This window comes from Thermobia domestica, chromosome 13 (assembly GCF_964235325.1).
Source record: "Thermobia domestica chromosome 13, izTheDome1.hap1.1, whole genome shotgun sequence".
In the NCBI taxonomy this organism is placed as follows: Eukaryota; Metazoa; Arthropoda; class Insecta; order Zygentoma; family Lepismatidae; genus Thermobia; species Thermobia domestica.
Genome location: NC_137466.1, coordinates 153,778,616 through 153,805,883, shown reverse-complemented (window position 1 = coordinate 153,805,883; position 27,268 = coordinate 153,778,616). Strand labels below are relative to the sequence as shown.

The 27,268-nt window shown below is 33.7% G+C and overlaps 1 protein-coding gene across 5 annotated transcripts in view; it reads left to right on the top strand.

Annotated features, from left to right (window-relative positions):
* The window catches only part of LOC145668645 (uncharacterized), a 65,666-nt gene that overhangs the window by 10,872 nt on the left and 27,526 nt on the right, over positions 1 to 27,268 (top strand). For all 5 annotated transcript variants that reach the window (XM_081736699.1, XM_081736696.1, XM_081736698.1 and 2 more), the window contains exons 2-6: positions 5,815 to 5,946; positions 10,136 to 10,262; positions 18,007 to 18,151; positions 21,442 to 21,583; positions 24,172 to 24,268. In XM_081736699.1, coding sequence (XP_081592825.1) covers positions 5,844 to 5,946; positions 10,136 to 10,262; positions 18,007 to 18,151; positions 21,442 to 21,583; positions 24,172 to 24,268 — 614 coding nt within the window. In that variant the 5' untranslated portion in view covers positions 5,815 to 5,843. The remainder of the gene's footprint in view (positions 1 to 5,814; positions 5,947 to 10,135; positions 10,263 to 18,006; positions 18,152 to 21,441; positions 21,584 to 24,171; positions 24,269 to 27,268) is intronic.

Genomic DNA, 27,268 nt, shown 5'->3' with positions numbered 1-27,268 from the left:
GAAGAACAAGCATGAAGTAGTTTTATGTGAACTATCTAATCCCGACACTTGTAAATGCTTGAAGAGGTGCGACATGGAAAGAGAAGTGGGGAGAGGGTCATCGTCTTTAAGATCCTTCATATATTATTTTATCTGAAAGAAATGTCCCTACATAAGAATGAACAGGAGCAAAAAATGATAAACTTCTGAAGAAGTAAAATGAATCTTCTTACCACTTTGGAATGGAATTTCCAAAACTTCATAGCATAGGAATTAGATTTCGTGATGATTTTGTTGTAAAATCAGGTACCAGCTGTGAAAATCCATGGTCTAACATCAAAAATCATTATAAGGACATAGAGGATCCTTTTGGGAGTTGAGTTGAGTTGATTTTAGTTTAGCGTCCCTTTCAGCAGCGAGGCTATATGAGATGTGGACCTACTGATTAACGTGGAATCCGAACCACATGAGCTCCCGCCGGGAATCGAACCCGGGTCTCCCACGCCAAAGGCGCGTACGCTAACCGCTTAGCCACGAGGGAGCTCCAGGATCCTTTTGGGAGTCTAGTATGTAACGAAGTATGGTAAGTGAAGACGACACCTTCGAGTGTTGAAATTATATATCTTAAGTGGATATAAAGATAAGATATTCTTTTCATTACTGCTCTAATGCCTCAAATTTCCTAACCCATTCTTCTAAATGCTCTGACAATGACGACAAAGTTAAAAACGAAAATAGTTACTGTCGAAATTGTTCGAAAATTGAAAACAGAACATAACTTTGGTAATGTCTTCATTTAGATGATTTGTTCTTTTTGTATATAACTTCTTAGACACTAAGACGTTAAACCAAAGATTTTATTTTGTACTTTATCATTCCAATAACTATTTAAACAATCAGATATTGTTGTCTTCAATATTTTTTTCTTAAATAATATATTATTGAAGATGTTTGGAGTTCGATAGATGAAAATGTGCTGTCGTTTTAAATAGCAAAATGCTTTTGTATTGAGGATTATTAAGTTGTTTCCTTTTACTACACTGCGTTTTTCTCAGCTGGAAGCCGAGAGCGCGGCGTAATGAGTATCGACAAATGATGTAGTATTTGGCGGATAGAACAACGCGCTAGGGGCGGTAACATTGACATCTGCAAATAGCACTCTGAAATCTATCTTCTTGGGATTACAATGGCCGAGACAATTCTCCAGTCAACATCGGTAGGCGCTAATTTATGACACCATAGGCCTATTGCATAAACGCACAAAACAATGAAACATCAAATGAATCACATCTAATCATTGTGATTAGTAATAGCATTCACACAATTAATTGTTATTTCAGTATGAGTACTAATCTTTGTTTTAGGAGTTGTTCAAAATAATGACCATCAACATTCATACATTCATGACATCATCTTAGAAAATTTCCATTAACACGCAAAAGTTCTGAGATTTCCTGAAACTTCAGACCTAATGTTATCTTTAAGTTCGTCTGTGATGTGAGAATCATTCTCATATACAATTTCTTAAGGATTTTCCACAAATAAAAATCGCATAGTTAAATCTAGAGAACATGCTGGCCTTTAAAAATGATCCTGTCATTGAAAATATTTCTAATGGCATTCAAAAAATTCATGGCAGTGTGTACTGTGGCAGGATCTTGTTGCAAATATCCATATTGTCTCTCGTTCTCAATAACAACTGGAAATAATTAGTATTTTCGTATGCTATCTCTCCGAATTTCTTTTGTCTTCGAAAAATATGGTCTCTATTATTCATCTTGCTGTTACAGCACACCACATATCAACTTCTTTATCGTATAAAGGAACCCTGTGTATTATTCGATGATTTCCAGTACTCCAAAATCTATAGCTTTGTGAATTAACATGGCCACGTACATAAAACCATATTTCATCTGAGAAAAAAATATTAATTGATCGGCAATACCATCAACAATATTTTGTAAAATCCAGTTACAGAAATTCGCTTGACTTAAATTATCCCTGTGGCCGTAATCAGGGAGTAATCTATACCCCTCAACCCCCCTCCCCCAATTTCTTTACACACACCCCTGGATGGAAAAGGAATACTCCCCCAAATCCAATTGTATCAATCATATCATATAGGTTATTTATTACATCAAGTTAAAAAAAGTTTAGCGTTTAGGAAAGAAGGCAATATTCTTATTTATTTATTTCACTTCAAAATACGAAGCGACCTCGTTCTCATGTACGGATTCGAGAAAGACATGACATGAGATTGTTTCGGGCAATGTTTCGATCAAAACAATTGACAAAACAGACCCGCTCATACCTACCCTCCTGGGCTCCGCGGTCGTTTCCGAGAAAAGAGATTGATGGATAGAAGCAGATGACTGAAATTGGCAACATCTTGAGCGGTCATTGACCTACCTCCTCCTCAATAAGGAAAAATGTGACCATATAGTAATAAGCCTATACCAGATTCAGTTGGTAAGTGCTACTCCGCAAGTGATGTACCAACGGACGGAAGTTAGAAGGGTGTAGATCGAGGTAGGAATTATAAATATTTTAGACTGTCTAGTGTTATGCAGAAACGCATTTGTCGCTAGCTTAATTTTTGAAAAGTATATTTTTATTCACGTAAATTGAACGGATTATTAAAATTACATTTAAAAAGACAAAACAGAAAAATACAAAATATTTGTAAATTTAAAAACTGAATTTTTGTGAAACAATAAAAACAATGAATAATTTTCTTATGAGAGATATTCAGAGCCAATGACATAGCCAGGAAGAGGTAAGAGCGGAGATTAAGAGATCAAATAATATTACAACAATTAACTTCAACAACAGGGTTAGAATATTAAAATAATGAAATTGCAACTATTTACAGTATTCATTACTAAACGAATGTGGTTTCAGCATGGGACAAGGGAATACTTTCCTAATAAATATTTTGGAAAAAAATCACCCACTGAAACTTGCTGGGGGTGAATAAATTGAAATAATGGCAGAATTTTCCAAAATAATTACAATAATTCGTATGTAATCAATTCATATGTAATTACTGGATAAAATAGTGGTTGGTTAATTCCTAATACAGTGAACGGGCATCTCTCAGTAGTGGATACCTTCATAAGAGGATAAATTTTCTTATTCTTCCATGCCATAAATATGTATGGTGTGGTGTTATGAGAGAGAACCCTTTCTTTTACGGACACCTCTTATTTACGGACAAATAATGGTGTTCCACCGATGTCCGTTTTGAGAGGTTTCACTGTATTACTTAGTTTAATAATAATAATAAATGCTCAAATGTGTGAACTTCCTATATTGAACCTACCACTGCGAAGAGCTGATATTATTATTATTATTATTATTATTATTATTATTATTATTATTATTATTATTATTATTATTATTATTATTATTTGCTCTTCTTTCTCCCCCCACTTCCTTGTCATTATTTCGCACCCTAGAAGCACTTTCTCACAAAGTATTTTGAATTACAGTATTATTTAGTATTTTAATTCCGAATCAATTCTTTACTAACGCCATTCTCCTCAGAATAATATACAGCACAACTTATAATAATTATATTTAGTTGGTACATACTATTCAGGCTGTACAATAAGGTCTATTGATAAAACTTTTTTTTTCGAAATCACGGATTTGAACTTGGTTTTCTCTTTGTATTAATATGAACTCTTTGAACCTAGTTTCCTATTCGTGTTAATATAAAATTTGATTTTAATGATCCAATGTACAGAAATTAATCTATTACAAAGTTTTTTTTTTTTTTTTTTTTTTTTTTTTTTTTTTTTTTTTTTTTTTTTAGCAGTTTGAGCTCTATAAATGAAAGCTGCGAGGGATGGGGGAACATGGAACCAGTTACTCTTGCTAATAGTTGCGTAACAAAATATACTGTTTTTTTTTTTTTTTTTTTTTTTTTTTTTTTTTTTTTTTTTAGTTTGTTTAGAAATGTATATCACTATTCTGTGAGCAACCCCCTTTTATTTTAAACATCCCCTCAAGTAAAAATTTCTGGCGTACTTACTGGCCGTAATTCTTGAACTACAATTACCCTGTAAGGTTTTAAGTTTCGAAAGTTTAGTAGTTTTGTAAGCTGAAAATTTTGAAATGTCTGCTTCTTGAGAAACGCGACGCAGAGATTTCGTTGAAGAACATTTATAAGATGCGACAATCGCATCCGTTTATGTTTCCTACAAAACTCTTCCCTTTTGGATACGAATTTTAGCTTTCAATGATCCTGTTTTTTGTAATCTAAGAACGAGTCTTGTAACTGTATCTCTACCTGGAACTGTAGAGTCCAGATTTTTTTCTAAAATTTACCTACATACTTTTCGGCACGAATTTATTTTCACATATGTGTCGTATATGAAAATTCTTTGTTCTAGTGTGAGCTTTTCAAGTGGCATGTCAATGATACAATAATCAGTTTTAATACTGATTTAATTTATTGTAACACATATACATACAAACATAAATTGAACGCTCTGAAATAACTAACAATAACGACACAGTCCATATACACACTGTACAATGTTCGCACTGGAAGTGGATTCGAAGTTAAAACATCATATAACGCAATTGTGTTCCGAAGAACATCTGCGCTCAAACAATTCAGGAGCACACCTCATACTGTGTACTTTGATCAGAAGGGTGCCTACGTCGTGATAGTTGAAATTAACTCGCACTGATCAACAGCGAAAAAAGAGAAAAAAACTAAATGTTAATTTTTATTGTTAAAAATTTCTATTATTATTATTATTATTATTATTATTATTATTATTATTATTATTATTATTATTATTATTATTATTATTATTATTATTATTCATTCCGATTCCAGAGCTCCCTCTTGGCTTTGTGGTTAGCATGAGTGTCTTTAGCGCAGGAGACCCGAGTTCGATTTCCGGCGGGACCTCATGGGTTCGGATCCCACATTAAACTATAGGTCCACGTCTCATGTAGCGTCGCTGCCGAACGTGTCGCTAAACCCCAAACCAACACCACTGCTTTCCAGTTCCAAGGAGGAATATCGTTTAAAAATATTATTAGATTAAGGAAAACTGGACTGTCCAATCCAATACTGAGGTTATATTCGAAACCAGCGACAGCGACAACTTGAGAAGGGGAGGAGGAGGGGGATGTTCAAGTGAAGTATATGTGTTTCGTTGTCAGATACCTGTGGCCAAGATAATTTTGAGGGTTTGGGGCTTCCTTGAACCCCAGGATCGGCGTTTGTGCGCACATTGCAACTGCATTCGGAAGAACACCAACGATATTAAGTTACTGAGAAACGTGTGTTACATTGCACTCCCACACGTTACGTGGAGGAGTTATTCATATTAGCTGGGTGGCTCTCTCAGCTAAGAACGGAAGAAAGTAAGAATTTTATTTTTAATTAAATATTAATTATCAATAATTTAAATTACCTATCATATTTATTACTAGAGTTATTTATGTATTCTAGTTCCAAAAAGAGAGATTATTTAATAACCGTTCATAGATTAAATTAAATAGGATCGCTAATCGCTGTTTACCTTCAGCTGTGCTACTTACGGACCCTAGCTGGGCTGATATTCGGTCAACTGCTGTATCATTTGCCGACGCTTACTCACCTCACTCTCGGCCTTGAGCGGAAAGAAATGCGTAATATATAAACATACATTCATTAATGTTGGTAAAATATTAACAGAACACTGCTTTTGGGATTAGCCTTTATCTTAAGTTATGAAAATTAATAGAGAAATATCCATTATAAACTCCTTTTTGTAGCGATTTTTTATTCATTATGTTTGCTAATTTTTATTTTATTTATTTATTTTTTAGTATCAACAGCACTCTTGGTTGAATAAAGTATGGCGGCGTCATTTGGAGAAGGATTTGATGCTTTAGATGCATTAACACGTGAAGCTGTACGTGCGCAACGATTAATTGAAAGCGAGAAACTGCTCATTGAAAGTAAGTGCTTATTTGTTGTATTTCAAGTTCTCAATTGACCCTGAAAATTGATATTATTTCTTTGAATATTCATATAATTCCTGTATCAGGTTAAATTAAAATGTGAATATCAAAAATAAAATGTGAATACCAAAAATATAAAATCAAATTATATTCAGCCTTTTTGTGAAGGGAGGTAAACAAGGTAATTACAACATGGAGACAATGTGCTTCCGTCTTTGTTTCTTTGTATGGTCTCTAAACATTTCGGTTTTATTTCTCAAAAAATACAATTTTTAGTACATCGTTTTTGATAATTAGTCTCTAGTTTCTAATTTATTCACTTCAAAATCTCTTGTCGTAGCGAATTCTGTCGAGGTATTTGAAGCTTAAAATATATAAAACGATAATCATGCCTGTTGCTCTGTATGGTTGTGAAACACAGTCGCTTACTCTGAGGAAAGAACATAAACTGAAAGTATTTGAGAACAAGATCCTGAGACGAATATTCGTACCCAAGAAGAACGGGAATGTTGAATGGCGGAAACCTCATAACGAGTAACTACATAATTTATACCGTTTACCGAATATTGTTAGGGTCATCAAATCTAGGAGGCTTAGGTAGGTAGGCCATGCAGCCAGAATGGAAGAAAATAGGAACGTTTCCAAAGTTTTAACTGGAAGACCAATTGGAAAACGACCATTAGGAATACCTAGGCGCAGATGGGAGTACACTATTAAGACGGATCTCGTAGAAATAGGAATACAAAGTAGAAACTGGATCTAGTTGGCTAAGGATAGAAGTCAATGGAGAGCTCTTGTGAACGCGGCATTGAACCTCCAGTTTCCATAGGCTATAGAGTTAGTTAGTCTCTTCTTCATTGTCCTATTTGATGATTTCCTCGATGAATACTATTTTCTTGACATGATTGCAAAACAAATAATTCACATTAATTTTGGCGTGGTTCATCAGTTCATACTAGAATGTCAAATCAATTTTATCCGTTTTCCTAAAAATTTGGCTCAAATTGTGGATCTAAGGGAACTTATACAACCTCTATATTTTGTTTCATCTCTTTCTGTGAGGCATTTATGTGATGATGGTAAAGTTCCCCCAAGAACATGTACTTGCTTCTGAATAAACTTGTTCTATTTCATTATGAATCCATTTTAGATTATGTTATTTGGTCTAGGAATTAATTCGTGCGGGTGGACAAGAGATGGCGCAACGAACGGAGCGTCCCACAGTTCCGTGTATCCACACATGTGTTGCAAACCCCTGTCATCGCGTATCGTTCGTAGTATAGGGCAGTGGATTAAAGCGTCAACAACACCAATTTGTAGTTAAGTGAACATGGCGCAATTTTTGCCTGATAAAGTGTTTTTGCGGGGTGTCCTGCTGCATTATTTTAACATGCAGAAAAGTGCGACTGAAAGTCATCGTATTTTGGTGGAAGTGTATGGTGACCATGCTCTAGCTGAGCGAACGTGTCAGAAGTGGTTTGCACGGTTTAGAAGTGGTGATTTCGGCTTGGCAGACCAAGAGCGAGCTGGACAGCCAAAAAAATTTCAAGACGAAGAATTGACAGCATTGCTCGAGCAGGATTCGTGTCAAACGCAGGAACAACTTGCAGCAGCATTAGGCGTTGATCAAACAACAGTCTCCAAACGCTTGAAAGCCATGGGAATGATTCAAAAGATGTCACATTGGGTTCCACATGAATTGAAAGACAGAGACGTTGAAAGACGAAAAACCATTTGCGAATTGCTGCTTCAACGACAGAGCAGAAAGGGGTTTCTGCATCGAATTATTACGGGTGATGAGAAGTGGATCCATTACGAGAACCCTAAACGAAAAAAGGCCTGGGTGAAACCAGGTGAACCAGGTCCATCACAACCAAAACGAGATATTCACTGTGCAAAGGTTATGCTGTGCATATGGTGGGATATGAAAGGTGTGGTGTACTATGAGCTGCTGCAACCGGGTGAAACTATGAATGGAGAACGTTATCGACGACAATTAATGCGTTTGAAGCAAGCTCTGGCCAGAACACGACCAGAATGGGAGAACAGACATGATAAACTTATTGTTCAACATGATAACGCTCGCCCACATGTCGCAAAACCGGTCAAAACCTATTTAGAAAATGTCGGATGGGAAGTTTTACCCCACCCGCCGTATTCACCAGACGTTGCTCCTTCGGACTACTACTTGTTCGATTGCATGAACAACGATTTGATTGGACAGCGGTTTACTTCTTCAGAAGATATCGAAACATGGGTCTCTGACTGGATCGCTTCCAAGGATGAGGACTTCTTTCGCCACGGAATCCGTACATTGCCTGACAGATGGGCGAAAGTGGTGGCTAGCGATGGACAATATTTTTCTTAAGGTATTTATGTATTTTGTGTTTGTACTACAGCTTCAATGTGTGCGTACCAACCGCACGAATTAATTCCTAGACCAAATACTTTCTCAATCATTTTAGAACCTAGCACGGTCTATTGATAGGATTTTTTTTTTTACATTTATACCACTTTTACAACAGTTACAGATGAAAATGTAGGTACATTTTAAATGTCGTATACCAATGTACAATATTTTGTTGTAAACACAATACTTGTGATCTCCAGACACAATATTCTATTCATCAAATCAGTATTAATATAATAATAATAATGTCATCATTATATTTTGTCTTTGAGTGAATTGCTAAGGCGAGTATTTCATTTGTAAAAATGTGTTCTGTGAGGTCTATGTCAAATAACAATTTGATTTTATCTATTGTCATTAAAATAATCCTTATAGTACCATCTATATACTACTCTTCGAACTGTATCAAAAGCATTTATTGCATTTAAAAAAAAGGCGGAATGCCAAGTCATTTTTTTACATACAAAAATTTTCTTATTATTGTCAATTTATTGAATTATCCAATTTTGCAATTTCCGTTCGTGTGTGTCTCAGGAAACAAATACTGTACCTGTTGAATATATTCTGGACTTAAAAGAAATTTATAGTTTATTTACAATTGTCTTTTTCAATATTTTTCCAAATGTGCAACTAGATTTATAACTTTATAGTAAGATTACAACTATATAACTCTTTACGAACGTACATATACGTATCTTGTACATATATATATTATATTATATTCCAATATAAATGTACTAGGTATTGCAAAGGTAAACAGGAACTAATTTACGCACAGACCTAGTTCTCATGATTTTTAAAAAACTGGAACCTCTCGTTTTCAGATAAAAATGTTATGGTCATCCTAATTAAAGGACGTATCCTTAGGAGTTAGAGGGGGTTCAAAATTTATGCCAAATACAGTATTTTAAGAGCCCATCTCCTCCTAGACCTTCTATAAATACTTTCCATAAACCTAACCTGTCCGTGCGAGGATCGACATTTCAGCTAGTTTTTTAATATATATATATATATATATATATATATATATATATATATATATATATATATATATATATATATATATAAACAGGTGTCCGACTTAGAGCTTTAATATTACAGAACAATATAACTTCAGTTGCAATCAAGCCATGTGTCGGTGCGCGGGAAGTACGCGAAGCGGAAGGTGTCAGTGAAAATGGTTGAAGTGATTCGTACTATCTTCATAAGAAGTCCAAGAAAATCAATTAAACGTGCAAGTTTAGAGCTCAACATTCCTCAGTCTATTGTCTGTAACGTTGTACACAAGAAGTTGCGTGTATGGGCATACGAGATTCAGCTACGTCAACAAATATATTCTGATAATAAACCTAAAAGACACACCTTTATTTTGACTTGTAGAATAGTGCTTTGTAGTATGTAGGAGACATTTTTTCAGAACACCCACTATATAAGGACATTTCCATGGTATTTGATCCGTTTTATAACCTTGAACTGTCACCTTGCAGTGTCTTTCTGTATTCGACAACCTGGAGGATCTTAAAAGTCACAATGGAATCCAAACAGTGAAAGATTTAGAAGCGATTCAGAAACTTATTAAAAGATAGCAATGGCGATAGAACAAGTTCATCATGTCGGCTGGAAATTATTTTGAACAGGGATCGAGTTTGAAATTACTGACAATAGTAGTGCCTGCCGTATACTCAAACTATTGAGATATTAGTCTAGAGTATGTTATAGTTTCTAACGTTCTTAGGAGATCGATCATAAAATTAATAAGCTATCAATATTTCCTAGCTTTACAGGAACGTATAAAAAAGTTGCAGGATGATTCCACTAAAAAGGACCAAGAAATAAATGAATTAAAGAACAGATTACAGGAGTTGCAACGAAAACATGAATCACTGCATACCACTTTGAAGAGGTAGGTAGCTGCTCTTAAATGCTTCTCTACATCACTAAATTTTTCTAATAATACGGAAAGTACTTGGTAAAAAGATACACAGGTAGCATCATAATGCTCAGTAACTTGAACTAATATACGAATGTCACAGCTTGTTCTCTAACTGCAGATGAAATAAATTCCTGCGAAATGAAAAATAGTGGAAGCGATTTATAAAAGATGCTATTCCTATTCTGTGAAGTAACAATATTCTTATTATAAACGTTTTGAAATACTAAGCATAGGTCATATTGTAATCAAAAATTAAAGTTCTATGTCATTTTTTTTGACTTGTAAATGTTTTCGAAGCCAGTTGGTTGGGAAAAGAGACCAAGTAAATTTATTGATAATTAACTGAATAAAATTGTTCTATACTACTATGCTTGTACAAACGAAGTTGTGCTTAATTTGAATGAATTGCGTGTGTGGAATTAAAACCTTCAAACACCATACTCATGAACATTTTGTTACATCGAAGTTTTCTTCACAAAATGAAGAACTCTTTCTTTATCAGTTCATTATAATTTTGATTGATCAGATGTTAGTTTATAATTACTGTAATATTCAATTAGTTTTTATAATAATTTACATATACTTCTTCTTATGTAAGATATGATCTGTAATAATAATAATAATAATAATAATAATAATAATAATAATAATAATAATAATAATAATAATAATAATAATAATAATAATAATAATAATAATAATAATAAAACTACGATCAAATACACTTTAATTCCACTAAAATGTTTCAGCAATCTTTGATGTCTTTGTCAGTAACTTTGGGAAACACTTATGAATGCTTTCTACACTTCTCAGAATTACATTTTGCAGTTTTTACGTGTTCTAGTTGAAACATTGATCAGGGTTAAACTCTTGTTAATGTGCCCGAACAGATCTTCGGAACGATTTGCTATTGCTATTACTTTTTCACTAGAACTTCGTTAGTAACGGCTGTGTAATGTGAACTAGTTTTGTAGAATTACGTTCACTACTGAAAAGCGTTTGTAAAGCTACTGTCGTGATTAAAAATGTGTATCGTTACATGCTTTTCCAGCTTAGCAGAATTACTTAAAATTTCCTATTAAATAATAGCTACGTACAGAAATATTTTCTTAGTATTTTTTTTTTTTTTTTTTTTTAATTTCAAACTGTGAATCTTCAATAACTCTTATCTGCACCAGCAATAACCAATGTAGAAACCTAAAATCACCTGCTTTCTTCTTCTTCTTCTTCTTCTTCTTCTTCTTCTTATTATTATTATTATTATTATTATTATTATTATTATTATTATTATTATTATTTCAAATTATATTTCTTCTATTACAGCGTGTATAACAGAGTTGTTCATCCGGAATACTTCTGGAAACGTTTGTTAATTCTAATGCGTATTAATAGCTTTTATGCTCTTTAATCAGCTTCATGTGCGATGGAACTTTATTGTTATTATTTTTAGCCACTTTTGCTCATAGTCACTTCTTAAGTAAAATAGTTGCCCAATTGGGCCAGGTGCTAAATCATAGTCTGTCTTCGCCGAGAATCCAACCTATGACTACGCACTCCGCCTATTCTGCTGCATAGAAGTTGAGTTTTAAGAAAGAATCTAATAATCCACACTAAATTCGTAGATAAAATTCGTATTTCGTATAAAATTCGTATAATCCACACTAAATTCGTATTTTTTGTATTATTTTAATATATAAAGTAACTGGCTTTTCGGTAGCCAAATTCCATGGAACAATGTGAAACTGGGTGTCCCTGCAGCTCATGGCAAGCGAAGTTGGACACATTCAACTAGATGATATATGGTCTACACGTCCACTTCCATAGCTATAGATTTTTTTTCACTCACAATCTGTTAACCTTTCAAGCCAGGAGTCCGAGTACGCACTCACCATTTAAATGCCCCCTATGAACGAAGGTCCTGAACGCACACTCGCGAAAAGCAAAGTAATAAAAAATTCAGCATTCCTCTGCCATCGATGGAGATCTCTTTGTGCTTTAAATTTAAGCTAAAGTCTTATTAGCAGGGCATTATTTAAATATCGCCAGTAGAGTAGGGAAATAGAGATGTTAATGCCGGCCTGAGGGGTTAATTTATTTGTTGAAGTAGCCGCCTATTTGTACACGTAATTATGCTTGCTAATTGTCAAATCTAATATCATGTATATGAGCCAAGGAGGCAGTAAATTGAATTGAATTGAATTGGGTTCAAGGCTACTCAAACAACAGCTTAAAATATCGCATTATTAAATCAACGCTGAAAAATCTTGAGTAGTCACCGGAAATCTAACCATGGATGTTATTACAAATTAAATATCAAATATTAAAGGTTCTTCAATGTTGGAAACAAACTTGAAGTTCTCCTAACGCATTTGGTTGAGTTTCCTATCTAGTATAGGACAATGATGTTTACTTATTATTTCAATGAATAATCAAGATATTTGACCAATTAAGGAGAGTTTTTTTTTTTTTTTTCTATTCTAATCTATTGTTATGTGTAATATTTTTCACGTTTTTTGATTCTTCATAATATATTAGAGAACAAAAGAGTCGTAAACCTTATTGAAATACAAAAAGCATACATTTAAGACAATATTATCTCAGCTTTATTGTGTTCTACATCAATATTTTGTTGTTATAATTTCGGTGATTAATTTTTCCACCTTCCTAGCACATTTAGAACTTTTAGGTATTATGGAAGGTAAATTCTATATAAAATTTTGAGTGTTAGGTAAATTCATATGAAAGGAAAAATGTTCCTATATAGTAAGTTCATAATCTTTTGTTATATAGAAGACGGAAATCACGTTGTACTTATATATGAATTATTTGCCTCAGAATTGCGTTAATCCTAGCAGATATTTCGTCCGCTTAATATTCTGCGGACATCGTCGGAGCTTACAGCTTCTTATACCACATAAATACGACTTTCCTACGTCTTGTATTTTGTTCCTTTTTTTAAAGTTAACATTTACAAAAAAAAAAAAAAATGTTAATAAACAATTTAATTGTTTGTTCATCTCCACTACTAGAATGTGTCTACTGTCCGTTACAGTTTACTGTTGCCAGGTATCGACTTGCAATAATGTGTAAGCTTATTGACATATTCACTAAACTTTTGTATAGTAATAGACTTCAAAATATCGGTTTTAAAATAACTCGTATTATATTAAACGCAATTCTGAGGCAAATAGTTTTGTTTCGTTCACTACTAGTATAAATTGAGTAAAATATAAGAATAAAAATAAATATATAAAACCAGTAATATTTTTAAAATGTGTCAAATTATATCCCATTCTTTATTTAAATTTCTTTTGTCTCTATTAAGATCTATTGTCATGGTTCAAATAAAGATTTAATATACTGTACGATAATTCTTGTTTCTTTTCATTTCTTTAATAATAATAATAATAATAATAATAATAATAATAATAATTATTATTATTATTATTATTATTATTATTATTATTATTATTATTATTATTATTATTATTATTATTATTATTATTAATAATAATAATAATAATAATAATAATAATAATAATAATATTAATATTAATATTAGGCTTCCTGCGTGCTTCTTTCCCTTTCCGTATGGTTTACTAAGAAAAGGAGCGGCTAACTGTGACATCGCAGAGCATTTAATTGGAAATGACTAGTTCACAAGTGCCAGGTCAATTGGTTTCAGCCATATAACATGCCCCATACCATGAGCGTGGCGCCGTTAGTCTATACTGTTGACACCATTCATCTAATCTCATGGGGTTTCTGTCAAACACGCACATCCATATCACAGAATGGATTTTAAAATCGTGACTCATCTGGCCATCAAGTCTTCTACCGTCCAGTTCGTATGTTAGTTGCCTTACTGAACCCAGGTTGAGAGCAAATAACGCTCGAAGCATGTCCCGGAATAGTCCATACATGCGAGCGTGTACTAGCGTGGAGCGTTTTGCACTTTTGTTGGAAATTCGATGACGGCTAGTGCGGAAAAGGTGCCATTAGTGGCACCGACCTTACTGATTTTTTTTAAATTTCTTTGGACAATCCGTTACCCTGCCCCAACGGACTTAAAGTTTTTTAAGTGTCTGGTTAGGCAACACGCACAATACCAATGACAGAAAAGCTACTTGTTAGAGTTACCTGATGGCTATAATACAATTATTTTATTAAAAAAAAAAAAATGTAGCAATGCCAGTGAATAATTTTAAAAAAATTATGAGTCAAAGTACACCCATATTAATTCAGTTGTTGGAATTAATGTCCAGATTTTGTTTGGAATGCATAGTCCTTGATATAACACGATTTTCTTTGTGCAACTCTTCGCGTATTTTGCTCTGTACGCAAAATAACCCAGAACTCACCACGGGGAGGTGGTTGCACATCGAGTTCCGCCCACCCACCCACCCAATAGGCATACGTTGACATTTCACCTTAGGTCACGTAGTTCTTCTTGGTCTCGAAGCGGGGTATTCTTGTTCTAGACTTAAGTTTAGCTCTAATGTAGATATCTCTTGCGTTCTGGCCCATTTTTTCGACGCTGCCTCGGACACCAGTTTCACTGTGTGTTCCACAGCTTGACTATGGCAAGGAAATGGTGTTGTTAGAGTAGCTGAAGTTCGGATGTTTTCTTCAAGCTGCTGATCCCTTATGTTTCATGTGATTGGCGGCTCTGTTAGACATTTAGGCCAATTAGTCATGTCATAGTAATTTTCAGCTGTAAAGTTTAATTTCGGAACAATGAAGTCACGTGGGCGGCTTGATCTCGGAGTCTTCTGGCTGCGGCACTTTTTTATCCTTCTCCAGCCTAACGTTCAAATATGCGGATTTTCATCTGCTGTCATCGCTATCAGCAGGTTTTCATGATGAGCGTAGTATCCGTTTGTTTGTAGAACAGAATGAACTATGTGTTGTAGATTTTCTGGCAGAAAACGTGATAGCTTAACTATGCTAAACAGATGCATGGCGCCCATCTCGCACGAAGGATTTCGCCGTATTGAAAACCAGACGGGAGCGTATACTTTAACAATGTACTGGCAAAGTAGACACAAACTTGAACTAGGTTTATCAGTACTGATGTAGTGGCGAAGCATCCTACAGGCCAATGTAAGCCATCGTGAATGAGATAATGGTCCTGGTTTTCTGTTTGCTAGATCGGTAGTACACATTCCTGTAGGAATAGCATTACAAATTTCAAAGAGATTATTCTGGTTGCTGCTTAAACCGTCTGGTTTTTCCATTTCAGACACCAATTCAACGGGAATGGGTGTAAAGGGGACGATCGGTGAACGTTCACAATCCTTTAATTTCTTTCCGATGGGGCCGGAAAAAGCGTTGGGTCCGGTCGTCCCACCATCCAATTTGGTAACCAGGTGTCGAAATGGCAACTCGTTGGTATGAAGAAGGCAAATGAGACGCTGCAGTTCCTTTCCTAGGGATCTTTGTATCTGACTTATCATGCCGTTATCCCATCCTGTGTTCGTGGCTTCACCATTGCTACCGACTGCATCAAGACTTGACATGTCGTACTGGTTCTTCTCTAAAAGCTCCAATATAGAGTAGGCAATATCCTTGCCAGTGCCTGACTTAGGTGTGGCATGACCCAAGTATTCTGAACCGGGCTCCGATAGAACTGTGATATGCTTTTCTGTAACCTCTCGTCTTCGTAGTTTGCCGTGAATTTTTTCTTGCACAAGAATTGCATCATTTTTTTTCCGTCGAAGTAGATACTTGTAATCGCTAGGCCTAGGTGAGCCTTTTCTTTCTGGATCTTCTCACCCAGTTTATCCTTGTCTCTTCGTACCTTAGATCTGTCAACAACAAGATTTTTGTCCTCTGGCGTTATGAGTCTCGCGTCCTGAAGTACGGCAGAAGCGACCAAAGCAACCTGTCTGTCTGAAGCTCCAGTTCAAAACGCTGCTTCCGTTGTATTTTGAAGACAGATGCGCTTTAGGCTGTTTCCTTCTTGGTCGCGCTTCGAAGTCAGATCCCGACGTGCTTCCCGATTAAACAGCTTCGCTGGATTCCCCTGACGATGCCAGTATCTTTGACCTGTGCCTATGCCTAATCTCACTAGTTGATGGACTTGCTCCAACACTTCCAGCATCTTTCTTGGTTGTCTGTCCCTTAAATCTGCTCATTTTACTGGAAAACATCTTTGACAGAGATTTGCTTGTTCGGACTCAATGTTACCAATGCTCATTTTCCGTGATGTTCTCTGGTCCAAAAGAAACTTGAATTCCCGTTTTGGAATCTTGCGTGTCCTCTCATAGTTGCAATCTTCGGCGGTTTTACATTTGCAAGACGCAATATCAAAAAGAGACTTTTCCGCGTGTGCAACAAAACCACGAAGTGTTGCTTCTTGTCCTTGTCGACTGAAATGTTTTTCCTTGGTGCGACACTTATTATAAAATATTTTCAGCATGTCAAAAACTCTCTACTGAAACCACAGGAATGCTTGCTTTACGCCAAATATGTACAACTCTTTGTCCAGCTAGTTTACAAATGTCAGTCACTGGTAATTTAGTTACACTTTCGACACCACTTAAACCACTTCGAAACAAATGATAATGTCGCATAACGTCAGCGTACGTGGCTAACTGCACTTCACTCATTTCACTTGGAGTGCTAAATAAGCCTCGTTTCACACTTTCCTGCGTTGGTCTGCTATGAGGCTTTTTCTTCATCTTGCTTTACATTGCTTCCGAACTTGGAAACCAAAGTATACAAAATGTCTCTGAATCGTATCTCACTAAGAAGACTGTAACTTTAGGTACAATGTACAAACTCTCTGTCTTAACAGAAACAGTAACGAACTAAAACCGTTAAAGCTTAAGCTGCAATAAACTGGCCTGTTGGATTGGTTGGCCGAAGTACGCAATATTTATACCATCGCCGAACTTCGAGCGAGAATATTCTAGAAACGTCGGTGTAGGTTCTGAAGCCAACGAGGCGAGCGGGAGGTGCACGAATATTCTGGACGGAGCCCTACGTTGCGACGACGCTCGAAGAGCGTGGCCAAAGTAAGCAACCACGAAGTTGTGTAGCCTGCCGATAGACGGCACTTGCTGTCTGTGTACATAACAAGCGAAGAGTTGCCAAAAACAAATCGTGTTATAATCATCGTTAACGTGGCATTCCAAACAAAATCTGGACATTAATTCCAACAACTGAGCTAATATGGCTGTACTTTGACTCCATATTATAATAACTTTTTAAAATTATTTACTGGCATTGCTACAAGTTTCTTTTAATAAAATAATTGTATTATAACCATCAGGTAACTCTAAAAACGACGACAAGTAGCTTTTCTGTCATTGGTGTTGTGCGTGTTCCCTAACCAAACACTTAAAAATGTTAAGTCCACTAAAAAAGGGAGAAGTCTTCGTTGCGGTAGACCCGTAGGGTTCGTAGGAACGGAAGACCGGGGGTCGACTCCTGGTAGGAGCTCATGAGTTTTGGATCCCACATTAAACTGTAGGTCCACGTCATAGTCTCGGTGCTGAACAGGACCTAAACTCGAAATTAACTAACCATCTATTCTGAGGGGTAGTCATAATTCAGCCGTTGGGGATTGATGGGGATTGATGTATGTAATTTATATTGGGTTTATGCTGAAATAAATGCTTAGTTAAGCCTGAGATGGTTGATCCCATCTTATTAGAATCATTATGTTTCTTAACATTGAAAGATATGTAACATTATATTTTTATTTCAGTGCAAAGAGTTCTACAAAAATGGCAGAACAGTTAAAAATGGAAGTACAGAAGAAGTTAGAAGCTGAGAAAATGAAAACAGCTGAGCGTTTAGAATACTACACGTCCACTGTATTGAAATATGAAAAAATATGGGAAAATTATAAGGTAAATATACTAGACATAACGATACTCAGAGGCGGATCTAGAAGGTAATAACTGGGGAAGCCAGCTGGAACCCAGACTGTGATATGTGTGCCACAAGTTTACTATAAACTTTGAAAAATATTTACAATACCTTAAATTACATTAATTACTCAAAAACGAGGGGGGAGGCTAGGCCCCCCGGCCCCGGACTAGATCCGCCACTGATGACACTGTTTCAGGTGGTTGATTAAATTATAGTATCAAGCTCAGTTCTGTTTGTCTGTAAAATAACCTCATTCTCTTTATGTTACAAGAATTTAATTTTCTTTCAATTACGGTAAACTACAATGAATATACCAATCATTACTAAAATCATTCACAGGACAAATTATACTGGAATATGTGCACTATTTAAATCTTGTATGTATGCAGATTATTTATTTATGACAAGAATTTGACATTTCTCCAACCATTTGAACTTTAAGCAATATTGAAATTAATTATAAATATTGTGAGTTTAATCTAGTGATCTCATTTAGTTGTTTTATAGTAGAATATTTTTCACCTAGAAAAAAATGTTCGATCCATTTTTCACTTAAAAATGTTGTTTTGTTTATTTATACATGTTAAGAATCAAATTAATATTACAGTAAGAGCACATGAACATATAGAATCCATTTAGAATTTTAAAATTTGAAATTAATAGGGAACATTTTCAGAATTTGAATTTCAGATTTAAACTTTCGACTAACCATTATTTTTTCTGTAATCTAAATAGTTCTTTTAATATTTTTTTTTCATGTCTTTGTGTTTACTACGTTGTTTTGAAGATTCAAAAATGTAAATTAGACTCAACCAAAGGGCAATACAAACAAGTTGGACGTTCACTACATTGTTAAAATACTGATATTAATGCTAATCTTTGATTTATTGTATGCACGTACATAGAAAGAAAGGAGAGAAAATCTATATATATAAAAGAGAACGTACAATTTTTTGTCCGCTCATCACGCTAATACGGCTGAACCAATTTCTTTCATTTTTGGGGGGTTATTAGGATTTGGACCCTAGATGGTTTTTATCATATCACTTTAATTTTTAATTACCAGTGTCTTGAGATAATTGACCATTCAGGTGTCCATAACGTACAAATCCTTTGTTATTAGTTCATCATAGGTAAAAATAAACGTATTTATATGCAACCCGCATGACCGTGTCACTCGGCGGGTTAACATAAATGACAGGCGATATACAGCGGAAAATAGCTTGAATCTTCTGTTTAAAATTTTTTAATTGATTTGCTTATTTTTACAGACACTTTTACAATATGCCAGCACCGGGATGACCGCAGAGAAGCGGGGCGGGTTAACATAAATGACAGGCGATATAATGTTAAGATTTACTGCAATCTTCTATGGTTTTTATCATATCACTTGAAAGCGAAAAAGTAAAAATTATCTAAGTAACAAAGTTTATTGCGTTCCGGGGTGACCGCAGCGAAGCGGGGTGAACGCTGCTAGTGGATAAATAAATAACAAAATATGTATTTTGTCATTTGGGTTAGAAATTCATACATTGTGTGAAATCATATATAGTTATACCATAGCAAATGATTATCTTTTATTTCTCAAATATGGACATTTCTTAAAGAAAATTTGCAGCGTGATAAATTTTATTTTCAACATGAGTCTGAACTATTTCAATTCAAAACGAGTGATTAAATAATGGGGAAATATTTAAGCAATATGAGAACCCTTTTATTTTAAAACTCATTTTTACAATACAATATTTTATGAAAATTTAGGGAGTTTTCATACATTTTTTTTTAACAAAAGAGATACTGACCAAAGCTTAAAACCCACTTTATTTTAAATTATAATTTGTAACTGTTCGGATATCTAGCATATCTTTCTTCAGACACTATCGAAAATAAATAATTTTCATTTATTTTCATCATTTCATTCATTCATTTATTTTTCATTTCTGTATTTTCATTTATTTTCAATAGTGTCTGAAGAGGGATATGCTAGATATCCGAACAGTTACAAATTATAATTTAAAATAAAGTGGGTTTTAAGCTTTGGTCAGTGTCTCTTTTGTTAAAATAATCAATCCAAAGCCATGAATAGTCTTACTATTTTTTTAAGTGAGAAAATACAATAAAATCTAAGTTAGGACCAAGTAAGCAACGATAACGTTTATGCATATTTAGTTTTAGGGCAACCAGGATAATAGTCCGGTACCTTATGATGACAAATGTTGTGGTCAGACTTGTTTAAATTTGTTTTCTTTATGCTGTTAAAGATATAATAAGTGAGGAAGCCATAGTTGATGGAAGTGTATTTTTAATTTCTGCGAAATGAATGATAAGTATTAAGGAAATACAAAGTTTAAAAGCAACAAAAATAGTTTAATTTATGCAAATAATTATCGTAGTAAGTTTTGGTGGTTATTAAAGTAGGTTTAATCGAACTGGGAGCGCAATATTTAATTGTGTGTTGCAAGTAATATTCATTAAACAAACTAATTTTGCCATGCTGTACAAATATAGCATAATTTTAAGACTTCCTAAGGATATTCTTTCTTTGAATTTTTATTATGAATTAAACATAGTTGAGCTTGAGTTACAGTAAAATTTATTTATTTATTTATAATAGGTTTCAGATACAGCACTAGGCCATTTTACACTGAAACATTTTATCATTTTGAAAACATAATAATTGAATAACAATTTGAGCTCAAGATAGTACAGCACAACAGAAACATTACAAAAGTAGCTTATTTATAGATGACCTGAAAGTATACTTATTTGAGAAAACGTCTACAGTTTCTGGTAACTGATTGTAAGTACTGACAATTCGGTTTAGAAGGGACCTTTGGACAATATTTCCTCTCGCCGCTCGAGTGTAAAAGAGATAACTAGACCGTGTTGTTCTAGCGGGTACGCGAAAATTGATCTGACTTAATAACAGTTCACAAGATATATGGCCACTTACATTTTTTTTTTTTTTAATTTTAGGTCAGAAATTTTGTTTCTCACTAGGGGGGGGGGGTTGATGTTGAGGGAAGGATCGTATACAAGGAGGGAAGGACAAAAATATACGTTTTGTCGATAATGTCCGTTTTTGTGTCTTCTAACAAAGTCAGTTTTAGTGTAGTATTTATAAGGCGTAGATATTAGATATTAGATATTTTGCTCAAACGCATGTAGTTACTTCTGTAGAATACGAAAGAGAATTATATAGTTGGCATTCGTATATAAATGTTATTGATAGTAATTTACTAATCTATGTTCCCTCTGTCATTTACAGGAAATTTATCTTCGTTTCCCTCTTGCAATAGAGCGTCGTGACTTGCGAGCTGAAGTTGAAAAAATCAAACAAAATCATGATGACAAATTACAGCTAATTGAAAATCTGCGCCGAACTTATGAGAGAAAGTTACGTGAGCGAGGTAGAACTTTCTTTTTTCATTAAAAGTATTAAGGTTTCAATGAATTTTAGGTAAAGAGAACTGTTTAAATGTATACTTGGTAACTTACATATGTTATTTTGATGACTCTATAGGTGATAAAGTTCGGCAAATGATTTGCTACATTAAATACTAGCATTTGATACTACAATCAACGACCACGTAATTTACTACTGGCAGTGACTTGCACCCTGTTAATTTTTTGCCAATAGGATCGCTGAACCCTCCAGAACCAGATGTTAGTCCATCTGAGTACTTCATTAAATAGGGAAGTGCCAATTCGCTTCCATGAAGTTGAGATATTAACCGTTGTAATGGTTTATTGAGGAAAGTTTCAAGACGCAAAATTACACTATTGATTTACTGAAGTACCGTCCCATCCGATAGCGTATAGCTCACTTGTATGGATTGTATGTGTGACAAAGAATTCAAGTATGCCGTTTGCAATTCCTTCCGAGTTCGATCGTTTTGGCGAAATATGTCCAAAATATGTATTATCAGATAGCATAAACAGTGAAATGTGCTCTTCAGTTATTATTTTCTGATGATAACCATCAGTCATCGATTGTTCCAGGAACAATGGGCTATCTTTCCGTCCACCAAAATAGAGGACGGAATAGCTTCATATCTCGTATAGCTTCATATTTTGGGTCATGGTGTTGCTGAATTTCCAGATGCTCTCTAGTTTTGTAGCGTTACTTCGTTTGGATCAACGATATTTGATATTGTTCCAGAGAAAATGAAGCCGACATCTTACAATACTGCTTATGCTAAGGCCGCCGTTGCTCTGTTTGACACACCGTAGCGATCACACATCTTTGAAAAGTTAATTAGACTGCCCTTGTTTGCGAAGTGCTTGGTTTAATCTGATACAACTAAATTCTGGATCAGTTTCGCCAGTATCTTCCGTTAAATTTCGTTATCGCTGTTTCCTCACTACCTTCTTTATCGGCATTAATTTTGACTTTCCTCTTCGCCCTTAATTCTTCCTTTTCTTTTCGTTCTTCCTTCCGTTTTAGCTTCCTCGTGGTTTCAACATTAACATTTCCAATAAACCTTTTTCTCTCTCCACGATGAAAGGAAAAGTTGCTCTTCTTCAGGGACTTTGTGAGATTGGTCACAATTACATATACTTAAATCGCATTACCAGTGATATTGAAAAATTGTTCACGAGCTTTGGCTAAAAATAACTGTAGCTTGTTATTAAAAGTATCGGATTTAGCACCTTGCTTGTTAATCGTTCTCTTCAGGTTTTTATATTTGTCATGATAACTTCGAATCAGTTGAAGAATTCGTTTGTGAGAAACTCTAGGAATGAAGGATGGATGCATATCTCTTCCAACTTCATGGCTACATCATCTGAAATATGAGGGACGGTGGGCTGTTTGCAAGTATCAAACGTTTTTTTTTTTTTTTTTTTTTTATGCAAAAGAAACAGATAATATTTGAACACTTCTTCGTAAGTTGGTAACACCGAATCAGATAAATTTTGGGGTGCGTTTCCCTTGTTTTTACTTTCAATCCAATATAGGAATTATCCTTCTTCATAGTCCTGTTGCTCATAATGTCAGAAACACTGCTTTGGTCACCTGTATTGATCTAACTAAAACTTTGATAAACTAAAAACATTCGACGTTACACAAATGCGTCGCACCACGCTTCCTCAAAGTTCAAGATTGTCTGAAATATCTACACGATCCGTGGAGCGCAGCGTTATATTGATGACGAAGGCATCACATGGACGAGAAGCAAGAGATGGTTCGCACGCAAGACACTACCCTCCTTTGAAACCAAAAAGGACTACAAACCATCTGTATTAAAGCTACAACTGTAATATTTTAAATTTATATAATGTTTAAATTCTATGCATGTACATTTGTAAGTATAATATCAGAATTTTTAAATTAATTTTTGTGTAATTTCATTTATTTTATGTAAAATGTTAGCAGTTTCACATTTTTATGTTAGATTTATTCATGTTAAGCGTTCACTTGAAATAAAACCGTTTTGAATTTCATAGTTTTTTTTTCAAAAAGATGCAGTACCCCCTCAAAATGCTAACGTATATTGCGCAAATTTTGGCTGGAAATATTTAATATATTTTTAATACATAAATGTCTCTTACCCGTAAAATACAAGGAATAGAATTAATTGAAAACACTGTTTACAAAACATAACTATACAATTAAGATGAAAAATAATAAGAAAACATTACGACAGCAGCGCCCCCTCACGATATTAGTGTCAAATTTTGCACATTAACTATTACCAAAGGTAATTTTTGGTAGATATTACAAGTCGATGTAAAATATTTTTACCCCCCCCCCCCTCATCCACCCTAGTGTGAGTAGCAAACATCCTCCTTGATCTCTCCTAGATTTAAGTGTATTGTTTCTACGTATATATGAAAAAAGGACTGAATATAATTAACTTTACCTTAGATATAAGTAAAAAGTGTTTTGAGTTTAAAACATTTTTAAAATTGTATGGTTTAAGGCAAATTTTTTTTGTTCGTTTTTTGTTCAATATATAAATGTTTCATGGTTCTTTCCTTTTCTTTTTATTTTCAGAAAGAAACCGTCAAGTATTTATTGTTAATTTTGCTACTGTTATGAATCACATGAAAAGACTGGAAATAGCAAAGTCTCAAGATGATAAGAATATAAAGTAAGTTTTCTTTGCTGTGATAATTTTTCGTGTAATGTATTGTAGTAAATAAAAATTATTTAAGAAGTATTTAACAGTGGTATCTCGAACAATAAGAATTGTATTGGCAAGAAAAAATCTTTACCAAATATGTAACTGGATATGGGGGAAGTTACCATATATTCCATATATGGTTACCATATATGGGGGGTATATATCTATAATTTCTTACGCTTAAAAGTACATGGTTGAACATATAGTACCTTTGTTTTGTACTGTTTTACAGTACATTGTTTCCATATCATGATGAATTTGAGCTGCTTATTTTCGTTTAATGATTTTCAGAAACGATAAAAAAAAATGGATCTTAATATACTATCTTAATCTTAATAAGACTTAAATATTCGCAAAACTTTTAATTCAATAATTCATATTAATCTGGAATACTCGGATCTCTGTAAGAAGTATGACTTTATTATTATTATAATTTCTTGAATTGGTAAATTGAGTAAAAGACGTAATATGTTGTTTTGTAGGTATAAAGACCAGATCTACAAGGTTAAATTAATTAAAAGTTGTTGCATGGGTTTTTGATGCTGTATGAGTTCGATGTATTGTATTATTTTTCCTTAAATAATGTTACAGAAATAAATTTATATCAGTTTAAAATTCAGTTTTTATTTTTTCTTTATGATGTTTGAGGAAAATAATACATAAATTCAGCTTACACTTACTAATAGTGAGACAATCGTACCAATATATCATTTGCTTAGATTGGTTTATCTTCTGTTATTTGTCTATCGCTTCGGTAGAATATTATTTTTTGACTACAATTTGAATATGAGTATTCTTTTTCAAACTTTATGTTGTTGATAAATCTTATACAGCTCTAGAGAGACATATTTAAAAATTGGAAATAGGACACACTCTTTGACATTCATAACAACAAAATTAAGGAATACTACTAATATTTTCTAGAAACGTAAAGTTATTTACAACAAATTATTTTATTATCATGTTTATAATCTGAAAAATTGATAAAGTAAGATCGAACATAATTATTTATCAAAATTATGTAGGCGCATAAGAGAATGATTCAAATTAACAAGAAATTGGTTACTTACCAATATATTCCCCATGGGAAGACTAAGTAGTCTCCAAATTTCTTTATACAAATATCTTACGTTATATTTATTTGGTGGTATGTATTCCTTTTCCCATATCATATGTCTCTTATCCATTTTTATCCTTGTTACCTTACCACTGAAGATGAAACTAGCTTGTCCGGATACGTTTGGAGAATATTTAGTTTTCCAACGGGAGGATATATCGATAAGTAACCAATTTTTTGTAAATAATTATTTAACATTTATTATAGAAATACCTATTTTACAATGCAACCAATTCCAATTCGTATTCATTGTACAGATAAGGTGCTTAAAATATAATGAAAAAAAATATATACTTAATGTAAGCTCATTTTTTATGAATCTTAACTCAATTTTCTGTGTTAGCTACGACTTTCAATATTTTTAATTTTATAGAAAGACTGAAAAAATGGATGTTTGCCTCTGTATAAGAAATGATAGAAAACTGATCTTAGAAAACTAATCTTTTCAAATGTGGAAACTTCTATATTCGCTATCGGATTCGTACGTTCTGCACCATCACCTTAATTGATGTCAGTGTTGTTAGATCAAAAACTGAACTTGCATTTTTTTTAAATTTTTAAAAATTATATTATTATTATTATTATTATTATTATTATTATTATTATTATTATTATTATTATTATTATTATTATTATTATTATTATTATTATTATTGTACTATATCTTGCTTAAGTTACTTGTATCCAAATTTAATGTTGGTACTTCAGTTAACAAAATGTTCGTAACCGAACAAACACCCTTTGGTACACGCAACGCTTTTAGTACTAAGTAGTGTTTGATTGGTAATTTATTTATTTTTAAATCGGGTATGTGAGAAGATGAGACAACAAATGTATACGTCTTCTCAAATTAAATTTTAAAAAGAGGCATCTATGATGGGATATCTATATTGTACATATATATATATATATATATATATATATATATATATATATATATATATATATATATATACATCAGTGCCGTGCCGAGGGGGATGAGCAAGGCGACGGCCCCTTGCGCCGAAGTAAGGGGGTGCCAAACTTCGTGTGCAAAAAGAAAAGATATGTATAAAATGGAAGGGAAAAGTAATAAAAAGTGCTCAAAATCAAGGAAAAGATGGTTTATTTTTGAAAATTTTATTACGTTTCGCGCCAACCATGGTGACGCTTCGCGGCTGGTCTATACTCATATGTACTGGGACGCAGTCATAATCTCGCCCCGAGTGCTCATCTTCCATGGTAACCTTTTCCTAGTTACATGTTCCGAGAACAGTAGCAACAGGATATGTTTGTCAAGTATATATATATTTTTAATTTCTTATCGAATTAAATCAAATTACTCCAGTTATAATTGAAAATCATGATGTAAGTTCAAAAGTTATTTAACGGACTAAGAAATGGCTGGATTGGTTCATGCGAATGCCTGGAATGCCTGCAGATGTCATAAAAAATTTTTGGGAGTGAATAAAAAGAACGTGTGTGTATATACGATAAGAATAAGCGAACAAAATATTTTTTGTGTAAATGAATGTAGTGCTATAAGGAGAAACTAGTCTTGTTTATATATTTAGACTAGCTAAAATGCAGGTTCTTCTCACGGGGAGAAGGATTTATGGAAAATATTTAAACCCCATTCGTTCCTTAATATATACATTTCAATAAAAGTATAATGATAAAAACCCATAAGTTATTCAATATTTGTCATGAATGTTGAACCCCTATCACCTTAGGTTACGCCCTTTAATCAAATGAACTTTTTATCTTCTTCATTCTAATTAACAACTTCATAGGATTTCTTAATATATGTACTAGTTCTAGACAATTAACATTTACTCTCATCCTAGCTGTTCCACTTTGATTAAGATTCA